Source organism: Fringilla coelebs (assembly GCF_963513975.1).
Source record: "Fringilla coelebs genome assembly, chromosome: 12".
NCBI classification, from domain to species: Eukaryota; Metazoa; Chordata; class Aves; order Passeriformes; family Fringillidae; genus Fringilla; species Fringilla coelebs.
This window is the reverse complement of record NC_140038.1, coordinates 1,996,266-2,019,825: the sequence shown is the minus strand read 5'-3', so window position 1 is coordinate 2,019,825 and position 23,560 is coordinate 1,996,266. Positions and strand designations below refer to the sequence as shown.

At 61.5% G+C, this 23,560-nt stretch overlaps 3 protein-coding genes across 3 annotated transcripts; all 3 read right to left on the bottom strand.

Moving 5' to 3' along the window:
• Positions 1-65: 65 nt before the first annotated feature.
• LOC311158183 (uncharacterized protein) lies at positions 66-2,322 on the bottom strand (the record flags this gene model as incomplete). The annotated part of the gene is made up of 4 exons (XM_084213435.1): positions 66-529; positions 817-873; positions 1,148-1,378; positions 2,238-2,322. 4 exons carry the CDS (start codon positions 2,320-2,322, stop codon positions 330-332), a joined length of 573 nt encoding a protein of 190 aa, XP_084069561.1. The 3' UTR covers positions 66-329.
• A 5,508-nt stretch (positions 2,323-7,830) lies between these two features.
• On the bottom strand, positions 7,831-9,976 carry LOC311158182 (uncharacterized protein; the record flags this gene model as incomplete). Its single annotated transcript, XM_084213434.1, has 4 exons — positions 7,831-8,183; positions 8,471-8,527; positions 8,802-9,032; positions 9,892-9,976. The coding sequence occupies 4 exons, from the start codon at positions 9,974-9,976 to the stop codon at positions 7,984-7,986; spliced, it is 573 nt and encodes a 190-aa protein (XP_084069560.1). The 3' UTR covers positions 7,831-7,983.
• A 5,508-nt stretch (positions 9,977-15,484) lies between these two features.
• Positions 15,485-17,630, bottom strand: LOC311158180 (uncharacterized protein; the record flags this gene model as incomplete). The annotated part of the gene is made up of 4 exons (XM_084213431.1): positions 15,485-15,837; positions 16,125-16,181; positions 16,456-16,686; positions 17,546-17,630. The coding sequence occupies 4 exons, from the start codon at positions 17,628-17,630 to the stop codon at positions 15,638-15,640; spliced, it is 573 nt and encodes a 190-aa protein (XP_084069557.1). The 3' UTR covers positions 15,485-15,637.
• Between the last annotated feature and the right edge of the window lie 5,930 nt (positions 17,631-23,560).

Sequence of the window (23,560 nt, the reverse complement as noted above, 5' to 3'; positions counted from 1 at the left end):
AATAATCTGCATTAAGTAACATATATATATATATATATATGTGTGTGTGTGTGTGTGTCTGTGTTTTACTTAATATAGTAACATATATATAATGTGTTACTATAATATAATATAGTAACAGATTATAAATAATGTTACTACATAACACACTATTTTTTTACATAACTACATAAAAAAAAATATATATATTTATATAATATATACAAAACAAAAGATACTCTACTTGCAATTAAAAATATAAATAAGAAATGGAAAAGAAAAGAGAAAATCTAAAAGAAAAGGAAAATTGCCCCTGGCTCGGGTTGCCCCGGCAAAGAGAGCCTCCCAGTTTAGCTCTCCCCAGAGCTCCCGCAGTGCAGCCAGCTGAGGCCGGAGAGGCGAGGCCGAGTCCTGCGTGCCCTGCGCAGCTGATCTTGCAGCCTCTGGAAGATGGTGTATGGCCCACGCTGTATTGCCCGGAGGACACGCAGTGTTTGCAGTGCCAGCTGGGACAGGGCACTGCTGGTGTCCTCCGTCAGGCGTTCCAGGGCTGCAAGAGAGAGGAACAGAGGCACGGTCAGAAGCTGCATCTGCGGGGAGGCGTGGAGAGAGCCCCCTTGCAAGGGCCATCCCAGCCGGCTCTTGGCATGGCCAGGAGTGGGGAGCAGGCAGCCAGGGGATCAGGCTGAAGCTGCTGGCCACGAATGGCACACGTGGGCCTGAAATGTCAGTGTGCGCTGCCCACGGGAGCAGAGCCCTCCGCAGGCGGGGCGGGGCTGGCGGCTCTCGCCCCGCCGCCGGGCCGGTCGCCTTGCTCAGCCCGCTGCCCTCACTCACCAGTGCAGATCAGCTGGAGCTCTTGCTGCTGCCCCCTCAGGTGCCGCCCGGCCATCCCTGTGAACACAGAGCCTGTCACGGCCCCAGCGGCACAGCTCCCTGCCAGCGGCGCTGTGGGCGCTGTGGCCACACGGCCTGCTGGCCCGGGAAAGCTCAGGCCGGGCCCTTGCCGCACGCTGCCGCCCAAGGGCACGGCTGCCAGAGGGCGGCAGCGGCGCCGAGGCCAGGCGGGGCTTCACGGCGCCGGGTGCGGCTGGTGCTGCCGGGCCGGCAGGCGGGGCTGGGGCCGAGCTGCGGCGGGCCGGGGAGGGAGCCCGGCCTCGTGGCTCACCCATGAACCTGATGGCCGCCTCTCGCAGGGGCTCCTGTGGGCTCTCCAGGTAGCGCAGGGCCCGGCGCAGGTGCTCGGCCGCTCTGCTCCTGTCCTCTGCCAGCTGGAGAGAGCGGCGGGAGGGAAGGCTTGGCGCGGGCTCAGCCCCTCGGCCGGGCGCTGCCTGCGCCCAGCCCCGGCCTCCCCTGCCTGCGCAGCCCTGAGGCGCGGCCAGCAGCCGCTGGCGCCGGGCTCCCGAGGGGAGGCGGCAGAGGGCCGGCTGCTGCCCGGGGAGCCGCGGTGCCGGCCCCGCCCCGCAGGCCCGCCGGGCCGGGGCTCCATGGGCGCCCGGCTCAGGCCCACGGGAGCCTGGAGAAGAGCCCGCGTGGCCTCTGCGTGCAGCAGCGGGCAGGGGCACAGCCGCCCGGCCCGCACGCTGAGCACCGCCCTCGGGGGCCTTCTCCAGGCTGGGGCTGGGCCTTGCAGGCCGTCCTTACCAGGATCTCGGCAAACTTGGAGAGTTTCTCTTTCTTTGCAGCTCTCTCGAGATCCTTCCTTTTCAGGAACTTCACCGCACCAAGCAGCGTTTCCCGAGAAGCCTGGAGAGCAGCAGAGACGCGGAGATGGCCCCGCAGCCCAGGCCACGGGACCCGCGTCCCTGTGCCATGGCCTGGAGGAGGCAGCGGGCCAGCAGGCGCAGGGCAGGAGGCGGCCGAGACCCCTGCCAGGAGAAGAGGAGCAGCCCACGAGTGCTCACCTCTGCCACATGCTGATTCTCATCATGGCAGCGGAAGAACAGTGGGAGCAGGCTCTGCCACACTTGTGTCATCAGGGGCTCTTTTCCTTCTTCTTCTACAGCAGACATCAAGCGTTGAAAGACAGTCATGGAGAGCTGCTGCACCTGGCTATCAGCCTGTAGAAGAGGAAGGAAAGAAGAGCTCAGCATGGGCCGCTTCTGGCCCACATTGGCGCAGGCCTGCATCTGCACAGGGCACCAAGTGTGCGGGCAGCAGCCAGTGGCCGTGGCTGGGGGCGCAGAGCCTTACGTTGTCAAAGAGCGGCAGGATCACCTTTGCCAGCTGCAGGGCGATGGGGCTGGGTATGCGGGCACCGTTGTCCAGGAAGAGATAGCCCAGTAGAACGGTGGTGATCCTGAGCCGCGGGAGCTCGGCCAGCCTTTCGGTCAGGCTCCACATTCTTTCGGCCTGTGCGGAAGGCAAGTTTGTGAAAGGCCACCCTGCTGCCGTGCGGCGGGGCCCAGAGGCCAAAGGCCTGTGGCCAAGTGCTGGGGCACTGAAGCGGGAGGCAGGAGAGCTGGCTGGGAGCAGCTGCCCCAGCGCCCGAAGCCCAGGCGAGGCCAAGCCACTGCGTTGCCCGGCCCCGCGCTGCCTGCACGGCTTCAGCCGCTGCCCCCTTCTTCTCACCAGCGGGGAAGCGTCCCTTTGCGGGAGGAGGACCCTGAGAAGCTGGCTGCCAATGTCTGCGCGCTCCCTCCGCAGGTGCCATGACAAGACGTCCATGACGCTGTCCCTGCATTCCCTCAAGTCCAGGCACTCGAGGACCTGAAAGGCACAGGGCAGTGACGGGGGAGCCGGCCGGCAGGAGCCCGGAGCCGCACAGGCCTGGGCCCAGGCAGCAGCACAGGGCGCGGGCACCGTCCCGGGCGGCTGCGGCCACCAGAGGGCAGAGAGCTGGCAGGCAGCTCAGCCAGGTAGTGCTGGCCTTCAGGCTCACCTCCGCAAGGAATGCCAGGGCAGGGAAATCCCAGTAGGGCATCCCTGTGCCGAGCATCTCAAGGAGGCAGCATAAGATGCACTTAGACAAGTGCCTGGATGCGTGGCACATCTCCCTGGAAGGCGGAAAATGGCACTAAGACCCTGAGCCAGGGGGAGAAGCCTCTGCCAGCACTGAGTCACACAGTTCTTGTCTTTCCCCAGCACCCTGCCGGGGGACCTGGGCCCTTGGACATGCATGTGGCTGCTCCTGGGCACCCTCCTTTGCAGGCCTTTGCCAGTCTGCTTGGCTCTCCCTCGTCCCTTTGGCCCACAGCCGCGGGGACCCTGTGCGACAGCCCGGGCACAGGGCACAAATGCCGGGAGCAATGGGGACAAGGGGGGTCTCACCCGGCCAGCAGCGCCACGGCATAGTGGTGGCTATCAACGCAGAGCAGCGCGTCCCAGCCACGCTTGCCTTCCATTGACAGCACCACGTGCTCACACTGGAGAAGGCAGAGCAGGCACTTCAGGGTCTGCACTGCAAACCTGTGTGCAGAGCAAAGCCCAGGTCACGCTGGCACTCACTGGCTCCTTGGCAGGCCACACGGCAGGGATAGGGCGACTGGGGTGGAGCACCTGTTGGGGCTGGTGGCAAGGCCGTGCTCTTCCTGGCAATCCTTCCAGAAGGTATGCACCTTCTCTGGCACCTCTTCTGTGCTGAAGAACACCTGGAAGAGCAGGTGCACAAACAGGCGGGGGAAATAGACCGTCACTACCCGTGGCACGCGGGGTTCCTGCAGGATCTTCCACGTCACCAGGGTGGCCTGCGAAGGAAAAAGCCCCCCCCGAGACGGCGCTCAGTGCCCAGGCGTCCGTGTGGCAGGGCCCGAGCTTGGCAGGGAGAGGCCCGGAGAGACGCAGGGGGAGCACGGGGCCTGGTGGGCCTGAAGCTGCCCCTGGGCCAAGTCTCAGGCCAGCGCCTGAGGCAGGGAGATGCAGTGGGGGAAGAGCATAGGAGAGCTGCTGCAGAGGCGGCCTTGGGGCCAGCAAAGGCCACTTGCAGGAACTCACAGCCAGGGCAAAGACAGCCGTTTCGTCCCCATCCGAGGTGCACGTGCTGCGCTCTGGCCAGCTGCCCAGCACATGCAGGAGGTTCAGCAGCACTGGCTCCGCAGTCCTGGACGAGCACATGATGGTTTTCCACATGGCGAGGGCAGCTCTGCGGGGTTAGAGCTCCGTCTCAGGGCAGGTCTCAGGCACAGCACCGTGGCCTGGGCATGGCTAGGGGCCCGGGCTGAGCGCCGGCTCTGCCTCTGCCCGCTGGCCCCCTGGCCAGCAGCAGCCAGGCAGCCCGGCCCTGTGGGGACAGCGCCCTGAGGGGCAGCAAGGGAGCATGGCAGCAGGCTCGGGGGCTGGCATGCCAGGGCTGAGAAAGGCAGCAGCCAGAGGGCCCTGGAACTCTCTGTTGCTCAGACAGCTGGCACTGGCTGTACAGGGTGATGGGCGGGGAAGCCTGAGCCCTCTGGGCAGGTGGGCCCCATACCTGTCACAGGACGGGGCCACACGCAGGAGCGTCACGGCCACGTCATCCGGGTGTGCTCTGGTGAGATTGAGCAGGGTCTTGTCCAGCCTGTGCTCGGCAGAAGCGTTGGCCACGAGCCATCGGTGAATGTAGCTCACCATGGCGGGCACCTGGAGAAGGCACGGGGAGACTCGGAAAGCTGCCAGAGGGAGCCATGTCCCCAGCGTCCCCAGAGAAGTGCTTCCCTTCCCAGCGCACTGCCGTGGCCTCAAAGGCTGCCAGGGACCAGCAGGCGTGGCTTGGGAAGCCACGTGACTCACGGGGGAGTTGAAGCCTGGCCACAGGCTGCTTACTTGCTCTGGCCTGCAAACACCCCTGTCCACCAGCAAATCCAGCAGGGCGGCACTGGTCTCAAGTTTGAGGAGCTCTGAGTGAGCTCTGAGCCCAGTGCCCGTGCTGTTGGTCTCTCCCTGCCGAATGCTCTGGACGAAGGCCAGAACGAGCTGTAGGAGAAGGGCAAGAAGCCGGGCCTGTTGCATGGACTGCTCCACACACGGTGCTCGGCTGAGCAGGGACAGCAGGCCCAGCCCAGCTGGGGGTGGCTGCAGGTACCTGCGCTGTTCTGCGGAAGCGGCCAAGGCTGGATTGCTGCTCTTGCGTGCGCTCCACGGCTGCATCTGGCAAAGAGAGAGCGCAGCCAGAGCTGAGGGGCTGCGGGAGAGGCCGGAGAAGACGGCCTAGAGCCGTGCTCCCCAGGCGAGAGGGAGAGCCCTGGCATGCCCCAGGGGGAAGGAGCGGGGCCATTGCAGCCTGTCTGCCCGGCCCCTCTTCCATCCTGTCCCTGGGCATGTCCCCAGGCAATGGGATGGCATGGGGCCAAGCTGGCTGCAGGCTCCAGCCCTGTGGCCCAGCTCTGCCACTCACCCTCCTGCGGTGGATGGAATGGCACCACCTCTTCAGTCTGCTGTGCTGGGGCGGCTCCAGGGCGTTCTTCCTCCTCCTCCTCCTCCTCCTCTACCCAAGCCAGCTTGGGCACTCTCGGGGCTCTCTGCTCCATGTCAGTGACCGGAGCTACTTGCAGGAGAGATGCCCTGGAAAAGCTCCGGGACACCAAGGCCCACGCTCTGCCCTTGAGGGCAGCTGCACAATTGAGGCCTCGGAAGGCCACGGGTCAGCGAGTTGTGTGCTCTGGCCTCGAGCTCAGCCGCAGCAACGAGGCCGCGGAAAAGCTCCGGCTCAGAAGGGAACGAGCGCGCTGTGCGGGGGCTCCTCACGGCACCGCTCTGTCCCCTTCTGCACCGTTGCGGGTTCCGTGCACCCGGGCAAGCTTCTGTCACCAAGGGCCCTTGGATACCGGCTTCCGTTCCATGCCACGCTGACCGTTCTGCAGCGTGGCACCCAGGGCCCTTGCAGACGCTGCCTTCTGCCCTGGGGCCGCCCCCAGCCCAACCAAAGCGGCCCAGGCTGGGAGCAATCCCTGGCCTCGGGTGTCTAAGACAGCCCGACAGGATCTTTAGCGAGGGCTCAGGCCATCAGCAAATGCTGCTCTGCTCTGCAGGCTCAGTCCTATTCCCGTCTCTTTCCCTGAGAGCTTTTTAATGTCTAAATGATAATCATTGGAAGGGAGGGGGTTTACGTTTTCCATTTCCGAGAAGGCTTCTGCCTTCCTTAGCTGACACCCGGCTTTTCAAACCAAGACAATTGTTTTTCATCTTGCAGATGCGCAGTTGCTGGGGAGCCCCCTTTTCCACCGGGGACCTGCAATTGGGAAAATCCTGGGTGCTCCATCCACCCATAGATGAGGTCTCCAAATTTGCCCCGAAAGTGAGCCCAGCTTTAAGAGGCCAAAAAGAGCAAGTGCAAGCGACTTGATGATATTTTTAGCCCAGAAAGGCCTGCAGCTGGTGGCACACTTCAGAATCAGCAGGGACCCCTGCTGGCAGGCTTTCTCCCCAAATACCCTTCAAAGTTTCTTCAATTGATCCATTTCTGCCACATAACTACACAGGCTTATGGGAAAGATTCTAAAGCAGCTGCTTTGGAGTCAAAGAGCCAGCATGAAGAGTCCTTGTCATCTGTTTGTAGCTAAATCACACTTTGCGGGATTCCAAGGAGTTTGGAAGGAGCTGGAAAGCAGAGCTCTTGAGTTTTCAGATGATGCCATTTCTTTTCCTTATCTTCCACATAGACAGGAAGGATGAGTTTGGCTGACGTCTCCGCCCCATGGCTCACAAGGCCGCAAGACTTGTAGTTACAAGAGCTTTGAAGGATTTGTTGGCCAATGAGACAACACTGCCAACAAGCATGTCTATGTTTTGGACCCCATGCTGCAAGATTTCCTCTTATGGACTCATGCTACATAGTAAGCTTCCTTAGCCAATCATGTTATGACACGCAAAGCTAGGGCACTGCATGCTAAACTTCTTGTTTACCATTGGAACTACTTTCTTTTTTTCTAGATCTTGAACTCTACAACTCTAAACTTTCCTCGCCTTCAACTTTCCTCCATGTGTCTATGCTATCAACTAGAAATGCACATTCTCCCTTGGAGCAGCTTGGTTTGGAAGCCCTTTCCAAGGTTTCAGATCAAATGCTGTCTTTAATGCTAAGCTTTGCTGACGAGAGCAAAGCTCTGAGGATTGCCTGCATTTCGCTCTCCGACAACACCGATGCGCTATTAGTTCCAGAGTGCCCAGGCTGTGCCTTGCAAGTCAAGTGCGGCAGGAACAAGGCGGCTGCCAGGGAGCTGCTTGTGGCCTCTGACAGCCAATTGCTCAGGGCTTCCCAGTGCCCCAGCCCCTTGGGGTCGCCCCCAGGCCGGCCCAGCTGCCTGGCAGCAGCGCCGCAGCCCCACAGCAGCTCTGGAGGAGCCCCATCCAGAGGCCCCTGGGAGCCCTCAGCAAGGCAGCCAGCAGCACAGGGGCAGGAGGACACGGCTGGCGCTTCCTGCCTGGCACGGGGCTTGTGGCCATCTCCAGGCACCGCTCTGGCAGGGATCCCCGCAGCTCCGGCCCCTGCCCGGCCGCTCTGTCGGCAGCACAAAGGCTTCAGCGGAAGCACCAAAGGCCAAGGGGCTTCTGGCCGTTTTCCCTGCGGCACTGCACGCCTGGGCAGCTGGCTGTGCACAAGCAGCCTTTTCCCCCTTCAGGGCCACAGGAGCCCTCAGCCTGCTCTGCTGCTGAGCACAAGCACCCTGTTCACCCTTTCCTGCCTCTTGCCCTGCAGACCCCGGGCAGCAAAGAAAAGCTCCTGGCAGTCTGTGTATCATAACACATCCTCGAATTTATTTATTTACAATAATCTGCATTAAGTAACATATATATATATATATATATGTGTGTGTGTGTGTGTGTCTGTGTTTTACTTAATATAGTAACATATATATAATGTGTTACTATAATATAGTAACAGATTATAAATAATGTTACTACATAACACACTATTTTTTTACATAACTACATAAAAAAAATATATATATATTTATATAATATATACAAAACAAAAGATACTCTACTTGCAATTAAAAATATAAATAAGAAATGGAAAAGAAAAGAGAAAATCTAAAAGAAAAGGAAAATTGCCCCTGGCTCGGGTTGCCCCGGCAAAGAGAGCCTCCCAGTTTAGCTCTCCCCAGAGCTCCCGCAGTGCAGCCAGCTGAGGCCGGAGAGGCGAGGCCGAGTCCTGCGTGCCCTGCGCAGCTGATCTTGCAGCCTCTGGAAGATGGTGTATGGCCCACGCTGTATTGCCCGGAGGACACGCAGTGTTTGCAGTGCCAGCTGGGACAGGGCACTGCTGGTGTCCTCCGTCAGGCGTTCCAGGGCTGCAAGAGAGAGGAACAGAGGCACGGTCAGAAGCTGCATCTGCGGGGAGGCGTGGAGAGAGCCCCCTTGCAAGGGCCATCCCAGCCGGCTCTTGGCATGGCCAGGAGTGGGGAGCAGGCAGCCAGGGGATCAGGCTGAAGCTGCTGGCCACGAATGGCACACGTGGGCCTGAAATGTCAGTGTGCGCTGCCCACGGGAGCAGAGCCCTCCGCAGGCGGGGCGGGGCTGGCGGCTCTCGCCCCGCCGCCGGGCCGGTCGCCTTGCTCAGCCCGCTGCCCTCACTCACCAGTGCAGATCAGCTGGAGCTCTTGCTGCTGCCCCCTCAGGTGCCGCCCGGCCATCCCTGTGAACACAGAGCCTGTCACGGCCCCAGCGGCACAGCTCCCTGCCAGCGGCGCTGTGGGCGCTGTGGCCACACGGCCTGCTGGCCAGGGAAAGCTCAGGCCGGGCCCTTGCCGCACGCTGCCGCCCAAGGGCACGGCTGCCAGAGGGCGGCAGCGGCGCCGAGGCCAGGCGGGGCTTCACGGCGCCGGGTGCGGCTGGTGCTGCCGGGCCGGCAGGCGGGGCTGGGGCCGAGCTGCGGCGGGCCGGGGAGGGAGCCCGGCCTCGTGGCTCACCCATGAACCTGATGGCCGCCTCTCGCAGGGGCTCCTGTGGGCTCTCCAGGTAGCGCAGGGCCCGGCGCAGGTGCTCGGCCGCTCTGCTCCTGTCCTCTGCCAGCTGGAGAGAGCGGCGGGAGGGAAGGCTTGGCGCGGGCTCAGCCCCTCGGCCGGGCGCTGCCTGCGCCCAGCCCCGGCCTCCCCTGCCCGCGCAGCCGTGAGGCGCGGCCAGCAGCCGCTGGCGCCGGGCTCCCGAGGGGAGGCGGCAGAGGGCCGGCTGCTGCCCGGGGAGCCGCGGTGCCGGCCCCGCCCCGCAGGCCCGCCGGGCCGGGGCTCCATGGGCGCCCGGCTCAGGCCCACGGGAGCCTGGAGAAGAGCCCGCGTGGCCTCTGCGTGCAGCAGCGGGCAGGGGCACAGCCGCCCGGCCCGCACGCTGAGCACCGCCCTCGGGGGCCTTCTCCAGGCTGGGGCTGGGCCTTGCAGGCCGTCCTTACCAGGATCTCGGCAAACTTGGAGAGTTTCTCTTTCTTTGCAGCTCTCTCGAGATCCTTCCTTTTCAGGAACTTCACCGCACCAAGCAGCGTTTCCCGAGAAGCCTGGAGAGCAGCAGAGACGCGGAGATGGCCCCGCAGCCCAGGCCACGGGACCCGCGTCCCTGTGCCATGGCCTGGAGGAGGCAGCGGGCCAGCAGGCGCAGGGCAGGAGGCGGCCGAGACCCCTGCCAGGAGAAGAGGAGCAGCCCACGAGTGCTCACCTCTGCCACATGCTGATTCTCATCATGGCAGCGGAAGAACAGTGGGAGCAGGCTCTGCCACACTTGTGTCATCAGGGGCTCTTTTCCTTCTTCTTCTACAGCAGACATCAAGCGTTGAAAGACAGTCATGGAGAGCTGCTGCACCTGGCTATCAGCCTGTAGAAGAGGAAGGAAAGAAGAGCTCAGCATGGGCCGCTTCTGGCCCACATTGGCGCAGGCCTGCATCTGCACAGGGCACCAAGTGTGCGGGCAGCAGCCAGTGGCCGTGGCTGGGGGCGCAGAGCCTTACGTTGTCAAAGAGCGGCAGGATCACCTTTGCCAGCTGCAGGGCGATGGGGCTGGGTATGCGGGCACCGTTGTCCAGGAAGAGATAGCCCAGTAGAACGGTGGTGATCCTGAGCCGCGGGAGCTCGGCCAGCCTTTCGGTCAGGCTCCACATTCTTTCGGCCTGTGCGGAAGGCAAGTTTGTGAAAGGCCACCCTGCTGCCGTGCGGCGGGGCCCAGAGGCCAAAGGCCTGTGGCCAAGTGCTGGGGCACTGAAGCGGGAGGCAGGAGAGCTGGCTGGGAGCAGCTGCCCCAGCGCCCGAAGCCCAGGCGAGGCCAAGCCACTGCGTTGCCCGGCCCCGCGCTGCCTGCACGGCTTCAGCCGCTGCCCCCTTCTTCTCACCAGCGGGGAAGCGTCCCTTTGCGGGAGGAGGACCCTGAGAAGCTGGCTGCCAATGTCTGCGTGCTCCCTCCGCAGGTGCCATGACAAGACGTCCATGACGCTGTCCCTGCATTCCCTCAAGTCCAGGCACTCGAGGACCTGAAAGGCACAGGGCAGTGACGGGGGAGCCGGCCGGCAGGAGCCCGGAGCCGCACAGGCCTGGGCCCAGGCAGCAGCACAGGGCGCGGGCACCGTCCCGGGCGGCTGCGGCCACCAGAGGGCAGAGAGCTGGCAGGCAGCTCAGCCAGGTAGTGCTGGCCTTCAGGCTCACCTCCGCAAGGAATGCCAGGGCAGGGAAATCCCAGTAGGGCATCCCTGTGCCGAGCATCTCAAGGAGGCAGCATAAGATGCACTTAGACAAGTGCCTGGATGCGTGGCGCATCTCCCTGGAAGGCGGAAAATGGCACTAAGACCCTGAGCCAGGGGGAGAAGCCTCTGCCAGCACTGAGTCACACAGTTCTTGTCTTTCCCCAGCACCCTGCCGGGGGACCTGGGCCCTTGGACATGCATGTGGCTGCTCCTGGGCACCCTCCTTTGCAGGCCTTTGCCAGTCTGCTTGGCTCTCCCTCGTCCCTTTGGCCCACAGCCGCGGGGACCCTGTGCGACAGCCCGGGCACAGGGCACAAATGCCGGGAGCAATGGGGACAAGGGGGGTCTCACCCGGCCAGCAGCGTCACGGCATAGTGGTGGCTATCAACGCAGAGCAGCGCGTCCCAGCCACGCTTGCCTTCCATTGACAGCACCACGTGCTCACACTGGAGAAGGCAGAGCAGGCACTTCAGGGTCTGCACTGCAAACCTGTGTGCAGAGCAAAGCCCAGGTCACGCTGGCACTCACTGGCTCCTTGGCAGGCCACACGGCAGGGATAGGGCGACTGGGGTGGAGCACCTGTTGGGGCTGGTGGCAAGGCCGTGCTCTTCCTGGCAATCCTTCCAGAAGGTATGCACCTTCTCTGGCACCTCTTCTGTGCTGAAGAACACCTGGAAGAGCAGGTGCACAAACAGGCGGGGGAAATAGACCGTCACTACCCGTGGCACGCGGGGTTCCTGCAGGATCTTCCACGTCACCAGGGTGGCCTGCGAAGGAAAAAGCCCCCCCCGAGACGGCGCTCAGTGCCCAGGCGTCCGTGTGGCAGGGCCCGAGCTTGGCAGGGAGAGGCCCGGAGAGACGCAGGGGGAGCACGGGGCCTGGTGGGCCTGAAGCTGCCCCTGGGCCAAGTCTCAGGCCAGCGCCTGAGGCAGGGAGATGCAGTGGGGGAAGAGCATAGGAGAGCTGCTGCAGAGGCGGCCTTGGGGCCAGCAAAGGCCACTTGCAGGAACTCACAGCCAGGGCAAAGACAGCCGTTTCGTCCCCATCCGAGGTGCACGTGCTGCGCTCTGGCCAGCTGCCCAGCACATGCAGGAGGTTCAGCAGCACTGGCTCCGCAGTCCTGGACGAGCACATGATGGTTTTCCACATGGCGAGGGCAGCTCTGCGGGGTTAGAGCTCCGTCTCAGGGCAGGTCTCAGGCACAGCACCGTGGCCTGGGCATGGCTAGGGGCCCGGGCTGAGCGCCGGCTCTGCCTCTGCCCGCTGGCCCCCTGGCCAGCAGCAGCCAGGCAGCCCGGCCCTGTGGGGACAGCGCCCTGAGGGGCAGCAAGGGAGCATGGCAGCAGGCTCGGGGGCTGGCATGCCAGGGCTGAGAAAGGCAGCAGCCAGAGGGCCCTGGAACTCTCTGTTGCTCAGACAGCTGGCACTGGCTGTACAGGGTGATGGGCGGGGAAGCCTGAGCCCTCTGGGCAGGTGGGCCCCATACCTGTCACAGGACGGGGCCACACGCAGGAGCGTCACGGCCACGTCATCCGGGTGTGCTCTGGTGAGATTGAGCAGGGTCTTGTCCAGCCTGTGCTCGGCAGAAGCGTTGGCCACGAGCCATCGGTGAATGTAGCTCACCATGGCGGGCACCTGGAGAAGGCACGGGGAGACTCGGAAAGCTGCCAGAGGGAGCCATGTCCCCAGCGTCCCCAGAGAAGTGCTTCCCTTCCCAGCGCACTGCCGTGGCCTCAAAGGCTGCCAGGGACCAGCAGGCGTGGCTTGGGAAGCCACGTGACTCACGGGGGAGTTGAAGCCTGGCCACAGGCTGCTTACTTGCTCTGGCCTGCAAACACCCCTGTCCACCAGCAAATCCAGCAGGGCGGCACTGGTCTCAAGTTTGAGGAGCTCTGAGTGAGCTCTGAGCCCAGTGCCCGTGCTGTTGGTCTCTCCCTGCCGAATGCTCTGGACGAAGGCCAGAACGAGCTGTAGGAGAAGGGCAAGAAGCCGGGCCTGTTGCATGGACTGCTCCACACACGGTGCTCGGCTGAGCAGGGACAGCAGGCCCAGCCCAGCTGGGGGTGGCTGCAGGTACCTGCGCTGTTCTGCGGAAGCGGCCAAGGCTGGATTGCTGCTCTTGCGTGCGCTCCACGGCTGCATCTGGCAAAGAGAGAGCGCAGCCAGAGCTGAGGGGCTGCGGGAGAGGCCGGAGAAGACGGCCTAGAGCCGTGCTCCCCAGGCGAGAGGGAGAGCCCTGGCATGCCCCAGGGGGAAGGAGCGGGGCCATTGCAGCCTGTCTGCCCGGCCCCTCTTCCATCCTGTCCCTGGGCATGTCCCCAGGCAATGGGATGGCATGGGGCCAAGCTGGCTGCAGGCTCCAGCCCTGTGGCCCAGCTCTGCCACTCACCCTCCTGCGGTGGATGGAATGGCACCACCTCTTCAGTCTGCTGTGCTGGGGCGGCTCCAGGGCGTTCTTCCTCCTCCTCCTCCTCCTCCTCTACCCAAGCCAGCTTGGGCACTCTCGGGGCTCTCTGCTCCATGTCAGTGACCGGAGCTACTTGCAGGAGAGATGCCCTGGAAAAGCTCCGGGACACCAAGGCCCACGCTCTGCCCTTGAGGGCAGCTGCACAATTGAGGCCTCGGAAGGCCACGGGTCAGCGAGTTGTGTGCTCTGGCCTCGAGCTCAGCCGCAGCAACGAGGCCGCGGAAAAGCTCCGGCTCAGAAGGGAACGAGCGCGCTGTGCGGGGGCTCCTCACGGCACCGCTCTGTCCCCTTCTGCACCGTTGCGGGTTCCGTGCACCCGGGCAAGCTTCTGTCACCAAGGGCCCTTGGATACCGGCTTCCGTTCCATGCCACGCTGACCGTTCTGCAGCGTGGCACCCAGGGCCCTTGCAGACGCTGCCTTCTGCCCTGGGGCCGCCCCCAGCCCAACCAAAGCGGCCCAGGCTGGGAGCAATCCCTGGCCTCGGGTGTCTAAGACAGCCCGACAGGATCTTTAGCGAGGGCTCAGGCCATCAGCAAATGCTGCTCTGCTCTGCAGGCTCAGTCCTATTCCCGTCTCTTTCCCTGAGAGCTTTTTAATGTCTAAATGATAATCATTGGAAGGGAGGGGGTTTACGTTTTCCATTTCCGAGAAGGCTTCTGCCTTCCTTAGCTGACACCCGGCTTTTCAAACCAAGACAATTGTTTTTCATCTTGCAGATGCGCAGTTGCTGGGGAGCCCCCTTTTCCACCGGGGACCTGCAATTGGGAAAATCCTGGGTGCTCCATCCACCCATAGATGAGGTCTCCAAATTTGCCCCGAAAGTGAGCCCAGCTTTAAGAGGCCAAAAAGAGCAAGTGCAAGCGACTTGATGATATTTTTAGCCCAGAAAGGCCTGCAGCTGGTGGCACACTTCAGAATCAGCAGGGACCCCTGCTGGCAGGCTTTCTCCCCAAATACCCTTCAAAGTTTCTTCAATTGATCCATTTCTGCCACATAACTACACAGGCTTATGGGAAAGATTCTAAAGCAGCTGCTTTGGAGTCAAAGAGCCAGCATGAAGAGTCCTTGTCATCTGTTTGTAGCTAAATCACACTTTGCGGGATTCCAAGGAGTTTGGAAGGAGCTGGAAAGCAGAGCTCTTGAGTTTTCAGATGATGCCATTTCTTTTCCTTATCTTCCACATAGACAGGAAGGATGAGTTTGGCTGACGTCTCCGCCCCATGGCTCACAAGGCCGCAAGACTTGTAGTTACAAGAGCTTTGAAGGATTTGTTGGCCAATGAGACAACACTGCCAACAAGCATGTCTATGTTTTGGACCCCATGCTGCAAGATTTCCTCTTATGGACTCATGCTACATAGTAAGCTTCCTTAGCCAATCATGTTATGACACGCAAAGCTAGGGCACTGCATGCTAAACTTCTTGTTTACCATTGGAACTACTTTCATTTTTTCTAGATCTTGAACTCTACAACTCTAAACTTTCCTCGCCTTCAACTTTCCTCCATGTGTCTATGCTATCAACTAGAAATGCACATTCTCCCTTGGAGCAGCTTGGTTTGGAAGCCCTTTCCAAGGTTTCAGATCAAATGCTGTCTTTAATGCTAAGCTTTGCTGACGAGAGCAAAGCTCTGAGGATTGCCTGCATTTCGCTCTCCGACAACACTGATGCGCTATTAGTTCCAGAGTGCCCAGGCTGTGCCTTGCAAGTCAAGTGCGGCAGGAACAAGGCGGCTGCCAGGGAGCTGCTTGTGGCCTCTGACAGCCAATTGCTCAGGGCTTCCCAGTGCCCCAGCCCCTCGGGGTCGCCCCCAGGCCGGCCCAGCTGCCTGGCAGCAGCGCCGCAGCCCCACAGCAGCTCTGGAGGAGCCCCATCCAGAGGCCCCTGGGAGCCCTCAGCAAGGCAGCCAGCAGCACAGGGGCAGGAGGACACGGCTGGCGCTTCCTGCCTGGCACGGGGCTTGTGGCCATCTCCAGGCACCGCTCTGGCAGGGATCTCTGCAGCTCCGGCCCCTGCCCGGCCGCTCTGTCGGCAGCACAAAGGCTTCAGCGGAAGCACCAAAGGCCAAGGGGCTTCTGGCCGTTTTCCCTGCGGCACTGCACGCCTGGGCAGCTGGCTGTGCACAAGCAGCCTTTTCCCCCTTCAGGGCCACAGGAGCCCTCAGCCTGCTCTGCTGCTGAGCACAAGCACCCTGTTCACCCTTTCCTGCCTCTTGCCCTGCAGACCCCGGGCAGCAAAGAAAAGCTCCTGGCAGTCTGTGTATCATAACACATCCTCGAATTTATTTATTTACAATAATCTGCATTAAGTAACATATATATATATATATATATGTGTGTGTGTGTGTGTGTCTGTGTTTTACTTAATATAGTAACATATATATAATGTGTTACTATAATATAGTAACAGATTATAAATAATGTTACTACATAACACACTATTTTTTTACATAACTACATAAAAAAAATATATATATATTTATATAATATATACAAAACAAAAGATACTCTACTTGCAATTAAAAATATAAATAAGAAATGGAAAAGAAAAGAGAAAATCTAAAAGAAAAGGAAAATTGCCCCTGGCTCGGGTTGCCCCGGCAAAGAGAGCCTCCCAGTTTAGCTCTCCCCAGAGCTCCCGCAGTGCAGCCAGCTGAGGCCGGAGAGGCGAGGCCGAGTCCTGCGTGCCCTGCGCAGCTGATCTTGCAGCCTCTGGAAGATGGTGTATGGCCCACGCTGTATTGCCCGGAGGACACGCAGTGTTTGCAGTGCCAGCTGGGACAGGGCACTGCTGGTGTCCTCCGTCAGGCGTTCCAGGGCTGCAAGAGAGAGGAACAGAGGCACGGTCAGAAGCTGCATCTGCGGGGAGGCGTGGAGAGAGCCCCCTTGCAAGGGCCATCCCAGCCGGCTCTTGGCATGGCCAGGAGTGGGGAGCAGGCAGCCAGGGGATCAGGCTGAAGCTGCTGGCCACGAATGGCACACGTGGGCCTGAAATGTCAGTGTGCGCTGCCCACGGGAGCAGAGCCCTCCGCAGGCGGGGCGGGGCTGGCGGCTCTCGCCCCGCCGCCGGGCCGGTCGCCTTGCTCAGCCCGCTGCCCTCACTCACCAGTGCAGATCAGCTGGAGCTCTTGCTGCTGCCCCCTCAGGTGCCGCCCGGCCATCCCTGTGAACACAGAGCCTGTCACGGCCCCAGCGGCACAGCTCCCTGCCAGCGGCGCTGTGGGCGCTGTGGCCACACGGCCTGCTGGCCAGGGAAAGCTCAGGCCGGGCCCTTGCCGCACGCTGCCGCCCAAGGGCACGGCTGCCAGAGGGCGGCAGCGGCGCCGAGGCCAGGCGGGGCTTCACGGCGCCGGGCGCGGCTGGTGCTGCCGGGCCGGCAGGCGGGGCTGGGGCCGAGCTGCGGCGGGCCGGGGAGGGAGCCCGGCCTCGTGGCTCACCCATGAACCTGATGGCCGCCTCTCGCAGGGGCTCCTGTGGGCTCTCCAGGTAGCGCAGGGCCCGGCGCAGGTGCTCGGCCGCTCTGCTCCTGTCCTCTGCCAGCTGGAGAGAGCGGCGGGAGGGAAGGCTTGGCGCGGGCTCAGCCCCTCGGCCGGGCGCTGCCTGCGCCCAGCCCCGGCCTCCCCTGCCCGCGCAGCCCTGAGGCGCGGCCAGCAGCCGCTGGCGCCGGGCTCCCGAGGGGAGGCGGCAGAGGGCCGGCTGCTGCCCGGGGAGCCGCGGTGCCGGCCCCGCCCCGCAGGCCCGCCGGGCCGGGGCTCCATGGGCGCCCGGCTCAGGCCCACGGGAGCCTGGAGAAGAGCCCGCGTGGCCTCTGCGTGCAGCAGCGGGCAGGGGCACAGCCGCCCGGCCCGCACGCTGAGCACCGCCCTCGGGGGCCTTCTCCAGGCTGGGGCTGGGCCTTGCAGGCCGTCCTTACCAGGATCTCGGCAAACTTGGAGAGTTTCTCTTTCTTTGCAGCTCTCTCGAGATCCTTCCTTTTCAGGAACTTCACCGCACCAAGCAGCGTTTCCCGAGAAGCCTGGAGAGCAGCAGAGACGCGGAGATGGCCCCGCAGCCCAGGCCACGGGACCCGCGTCCCTGTGCCATGGCCTGGAGGAGGCAGCGGGCCAGCAGGCGCAGGGCAGGAGGCGGCCGAGACCCCTGCCAGGAGAAGAGGAGCAGCCCACGAGTGCTCACCTCTGCCACATGCTGATTCTCATCATGGCAGCGGAAGAACAGTGGGAGCAGGCTCTGCCACACTTGTGTCATCAGGGGCTCTTTTCCTTCTTCTTCTACAGCAGACATCAAGCGTTGAAAGACAGTCATGGAGAGCTGCTGCACCTGGCTATCAGCCTGTAGAAGAGGAAGGAAAGAAGAGCTCAGCATGGGCCGCTTCTGGCCCACATTGGCGCAGGCCTGCATCTGCACAGGGCACCAAGTGTGCGGGCAGCAGCCAGTGGCCGTGGCTGGGGGCGCAGAGCCTTACGTTGTCAAAGAGCGGCAGGATCACCTTTGCCAGCTGCAGGGCGATGGGGCTGGGTATGCGGGCACCGTTGTCCAGGAAGAGATAGCCCAGTAGAACGGTGGTGATCCTGAGCCGCGGGAGCTCGGCCAGCCTTTCGGTCAGGCTCCACATTCTTTCGGCCTGTGCGGAAGGCAAGTTTGTGAAAGGCCACCCTGCTGCCGTGCGGCGGGGCCCAGAGGCCAAAGGCCTGTGGCCAAGTGCTGGGGCACTGAAGCGGGAGGCAGGAGAGCTGGCTGGGAGCAGCTGCCCCAGCGCCCGAAGCCCAGGCGAGGCCAAGCCACTGCGTTGCCCGGCCCCGCGCTGCCTGCACGGCTTCAGCCGCTGCCCCCTTCTTCTCACCAGCGGGGAAGCGTCCCTTTGCGGGAGGAGGACCCTGAGAAGCTGGCTGCCAATGTCTGCGCGCTCCCTCCGCAGGTGCCATGACAAGACGTCCATGACGCTGTCCCTGCATTCCCTCAAGTCCAGGCACTCGAGGACCTGAAAGGCACAGGGCAGTGACGGGGGAGCCGGCCGGCAGGAGCCCGGAGCCGCACAGGCCTGGGCCCAGGCAGCAGCACAGGGCGCGGGCACCGTCCCGGGCGGCTGCGGCCACCAGAGGGCAGAGAGCTGGCAGGCAGCTCAGCCAGGTAGTGCTGGCCTTCAGGCTCACCTCCGCAAGGAATGCCAGGGCAGGGAAATCCCAGTAGGGCATCCCTGTGCCGAGCATCTCAAGGAGGCAGCATAAGATGCACTTAGACAAGTGCCTGGATGCGTGGCGCATCTCCCTGGAAGGCGGAAAATGGCACTAAGACCCTGAGCCAGGGGGAGAAGCCTCTGCCAGCACTGAGTCACACAGTTCTTGTCTTTCCCCAGCACCCTGCCGGGGGACCTGGGCCCTTGGACATGCATGTGGCTGCTCCTGGGCACCCTCCTTTGCAGGCCTTTGCCAGTCTGCTTGGCTCTCCCTCGTCCCTTTGGCCCACAGCCGCGGGGACCCTGTGCGACAGCCCGGGCACAGGGCACAAATGCCGGGAGCAATGGGGACAAGGGGGGTCTCACCCGGCCAGCAGCGTCACGGCATAGTGGTGGCTATCAACGCAGAGCAGCGCGTCCCAGCCACGCTTGCCTTCCATTGACAGCACCACGTGCTCACACTGGAGAAGGCAGAGCAGGCACTTCAGGGTCTGCACTGCAAACCTGTGTGCAGAGCAAAGCCCAGGTCACGCTGGCACTCACTGGCTCCTTGGCAGGCCACGCGGCAGGGATAGGGCGACTGGGGTGGAGCACCTGTTGGGGCTGGTGGCAAGGCCGTGCTCTTCCTGGCAATCCTTCCAGAAGGTATGCACCTTCTCTGGCACCTCTTCTGTGCTGAAGAACACCTGGAAGAGCAGGTGCACAAACAGGCGGGGGAAATAGACCGTCACTACCCGTGGCACGCGGGGTTCCTGCAGGATCTTCCACGTCACCAGGGTGGCCTGCGAAGGAAAAAGCCCCCCCCGAGACGGCGCTCAGTGCCCAGGCGTCCGTGTGGCAGGGCCCGAGCTTGGCAGGGAGAGGCCCGGAGAGACGCAGGGGGAGCACGGGGCCTGGTGGGCCTGAAGCTGCCCCTGGGCCAAGTCTCAGGCCAGCGCCTGAGGCAGGGAGATGCAGTGGGGGAAGAGCATAGGAGAGCTGCTGCAGAGGCGGCCTTGGGGCCAGCAAAGGCCACTTGCAGGAACTCACAGCCAGGGCAAAGACAGCCGTTTCGTCCCCATCCGAGGTGCACGTGCTGCGCTCTGGCCAGCTGCCCAGCACATGCAGGAGGTTCAGCAGCACTGGCTCCGCAGTCCTGGACGAGCACATGATGGTTTTCCACATGGCGAGGGCAGCTCTGCGGGGTTAGAGCTCCGTCTCAGGGCAGGTCTCAGGCACAGCACCGTGGCCTGGGCATGGCTAGGGGCCCGGGCTGAGCGCCGGCTCTGCCTCTGCCCGCTGGCCCCCTGGCCAGCAGCAGCCAGGCAGCCCGGCCCTGTGGGGACAGCGCCCTGAGGGGCAGCAAGGGAGCATGGCAGCAGGCTCGGGGGCTGGCATGCCAGGGCTGAGAAAGGCAGCAGCCAGAGGGCCCTGGAACTCTCTGTTGCTCAGACAGCTGGCACTGGCTGTACAGGGTGATGGGCGGGGAAGCCTGAGCCCTCTGGGCAGGTGGGCCCCATACCTGTCACAGGACGGGGCCACACGCAGGAGCGTCACGGCCACGTCATCCGGGTGTGCTCTGGTGAGATTGAGCAGGGTCTTGTCCAGCCTGTGCTCGGCAGAAGCGTTGGCCACGAGCCATCGGTGAATGTAGCTCACCATGGCGGGCACCTGGAGAAGGCACGGGGAGACTCGGAAAGCTGCCAGAGGGAGCCATGTCCCCAGCGTCCCCAGAGAAGTGCGTCCCTTCCCAGCGCACTGCCGTGGCCTCAAAGGCTGCCAGGGACCAGCAGGCGTGGCTTGGGAAGCCACGTGACTCACGGGGGAGTTGAAGCCTGGCCACAGGCTGCTTACTTGCTCTGGCCTGCAAACACCCCTGTCCACCAGCAAATCCAGCAGGGCGGCACTGGTCTCAAGTTTGAGGAGCTCTGAGTGAGCTCTGAGCCCAGTGCCCGTGCTGTTGGTCTCTCCCTGCCGAATGCTCTGGACGAAGGCCAGAACGAGCTGTAGGAGAAGGGCAAGAAGCCGGGCCTGTTGCATGGACTGCTCCACACACTGTGCTCGGCTGAGCAGGGACAGCAGGCCCAGCCCAGCTGGGGGTGGCTGCAGGTACCTGCGCTGTTCTGCGGAAGCGGCCAAGGCTGGATTGCTGCTCTTGCGTGCGCTCCACGGCTGCATCTGGCAAAGAGAGAGCGCAGCCAGAGCTGAGGGGCTGCGGGAGAGGCCGGAGAAGACGGCCTAGAGCCGTGCTCCCTAGGCAGGGAGAGCCCTGGCATGCCCCAGGGGGAAGGAGCGGGGCCATTGCAGCCTGTCTGCCCGGCCCCTCTTCCATCCTGTCCCTGGGCATGTCCCCAGGCAATGGGATGGCATGGGGCCAAGCTGGCTGCAGGCTCCAGCCCTGTGGCCCAGCTCTGCCACTCACCCTCCTGCGGTGGATGGAATGGCACCACCTCTTCAGTCTGATGTGCTGGGGCGGCTCCAGGGCGTTCTTCCTCCTCCTTCTCCTCCTCCTCCTCTACCCAAGCCAGCTTGGGCACTCTCGGGGCTCTCTGCTCCATGTCAGTGACCGGAGCTACTTGCAGGAGAGATGCCCAGGAAAAGCTCTGGGACAACAAGGCCCACGCTCTGCCCTTGAGGGCAGCTGCACAATTGAGGCCTCGGAAGGCCACAGGTCAGCGAGTTGTGTGCTCTGGCCTCGAGCTCAGCCGCAGCAACGAGGCCGCGGAAAAGCTCCGGCTCAGAAGGGAACGAGCGCGCTGTGCGGGGGCTCCTCACGGCACCGCTCTGTCCTCTTCTGCACCGTTGCGGGTTCCGTGCACCCGGGCAAGCTTCTGTCACCAAGGGCCCTTGGATACCGGCTTCCGTTCCATGCCACGCTGACCGTTCTGCAGCGTGGCACCCAGGGCCCTTGCAGACGCTGCCTTCTGCCCTGGGGCCGCCCCCAGCCCAACCAAAGCGGCCCAGGCTGGGAGCAATCCCTGGCCTCGGGTGTCTAAGACAGCCCGACAGGATCTTTAGCGAGGGCTCAGGCCATCAGCAAACGCTGCTCTGCTCTGCGGGCTCAGTCTCCTATTCCCGTCTCTTTCCCTGAGAGCTTTTTAATGTCTAAATGATAATCATTGGAAGGGAGGGGGTTTACGTTTTCCATTTCCGAGAAGGCTTCTGCCTTCCTTAGCAGACACCCGGCTTTTCAAACCAAGACAATTGTTTTTCATCTTGCAGATGCGCAGTTGCTGGGGAGCCCCCTTTTCCACCGGGGACCTGCAATTGGGAAAATCCTGGGTGCTCCATCCACCCATAGATGAGGTCTCCAAATTTGCCCCGAAAGTAGGCCCAGCTTTTAGAGGCCAAAAAGAGCAAGTGCAAGCGACTTGATGATATTTTTAGCCCAGAAAGGCCTGCAGCTGGTGGCACACTTCAGAATCAGCAGGGACCCCTGCTGGCAGGCTTTCTCCCCAAATACCCTTCAAAGTTTCTTCAATTGATCCATTTCTGCCACATAACTACACAGGCTTATGGGAAAGATTCTAAAGCAGCTGCTTTGGAGTCAAAGAGCCAGCATGAAGAGTCCTTGTCATCTGTTTGTAGCTAAATCACACTTTGCGGGATTCCAAGGAGTTTGGAAGGAGCTGGAAAGCAGAGCTCTTGAGTTTTCAGATGATGCCATTTCTTTTCCTTATCTTCCACATAGACAGGAAGGATGAGTTTGGCTGACGTCTCCGCCCCATGGCTCACAAGGCCGCAAGACTTGTAGTTACAAGAGCTTTGAAGGATTTGTTGGCCAATGAGACAACACTGCCAACAAGCATGTCTATGTTTTGGACCCCATGCTGCAAGATTTCCTCTTATGGACTCATGCTACATAGTAAGCTTCCTTAGCCAATCATGTTATGACACGCAAAGCTAGGGCACTGCATGCTAAACTTCTTGTTTACCATTGGAACTACTTTCTTTTTTTCTAGATCTTGAACTCTACAACTCTAAACTTTCCTCGCCTTCAACTTTCCTCCATGTGTCTATGCTATCAACTAGAAATGCACATTCTCCCTTGGAGCAGCTTGGTTTGGAAGCCCTTTCCAAGGTTTCAGATCAAATGCTGTCTTTAATGCTAAGCTTTGCTGACGAGAGCAAAGCTCTGAGGATTGCCTGCATTTCGCTCTCCGACAACACCGATGCGCTATTAGTTCCAGAGTGCCCAGGCTGTGCCTTGCAAGTCAAGTGCGGCAGGAACAAGGCGGCTGCCAGGGAGCTGCTTGTGGCCTCTGACAGCCAATTGCTCAGGGCTTCCCAGTGCCCCAGCCCCTCGGGGTCGCCCCCAGGCCGGCCCAGCTGCCTGGCAGCAGCGCCGCAGCCCCACAGCAGCTCTGGAGGAGCCCCATCCAGAGGCCCCTGGGAGCCCTCAGCAAGGCAGCCAGCAGCACAGGGGCAGGAGGACACGGCTGGCGCTTCCTGCCTGGCACGGGGCTTGTGGCCATCTCCAGGCACCGCTCTGGCAGGGATCCCCCGCAGCTCCGGCCCCTGCCCGGCCGCTCTGTCGGCAGCACAAAGGCTTCAGCGGAAGCATCAAAGGCCAAGGGGCTTCTGGCCGTTTTCCCTGCGGCACTGCACGCCTGGGCAGCTGGCTGTGCACAAGCAGCCTTTTCCCCCTTCAGGGCCACAGGAGGCCTCAGCCTGCTCTGCTGCTGAGCACAAGCACCCTGTTCACCCTTTCCTGCCTCTTGCCCTGCAGACCCCGGGCAGCAAAGAAAAGCTCCTGGCAGTCTGTGTATCATAACACATCCTCGAATTTATTTATTTACAATATTCTGCATTAAGTAACATATATATATATATGTGTGTGTGTGTGTCTGTGTTTTACTTAATATAGTAACATATATATAATATGTTACTATAATATAATATAGTAACAGATTATAAATAATGTTACTACATAACACACTAATTTTTTACATAACTACATAAAATATATATATATACATATATTTATATAATATATACAAAAGAAAAGATACTCTACTTGCAATTAAAAATATAAATAAGAAATGGAAAAGAAAAGAGAAAATCTAAAAGCAAAGGAAAATTGCCCCTGGCTCGAGTTGCCCCGGCAAAGAGAGCCTCCCAGTTTAGCTCTCCCCAGAGCTCCCGCAGTGCAGCCAGCTGAGGCCGGAGAGGCGAGGCCGAGTCCTGCGTGCCCTGCGCAGCTGATCTTGCAGCCTCTGGAAGATGGTGTATGGCCCACGCTGTATTGCCCGGAGGACACGCAGTGTTTGCAGTGCCAGCTGGGACAGGGCACTGCTGGTGTCCTCCGTCAGGCGTTCCAGGGCTGCAAGAGAGAGGAACAGAGGCACGGTCAGAAGCTGCATCTGCGGGGAGGCGAGGAGAGAGCCCCC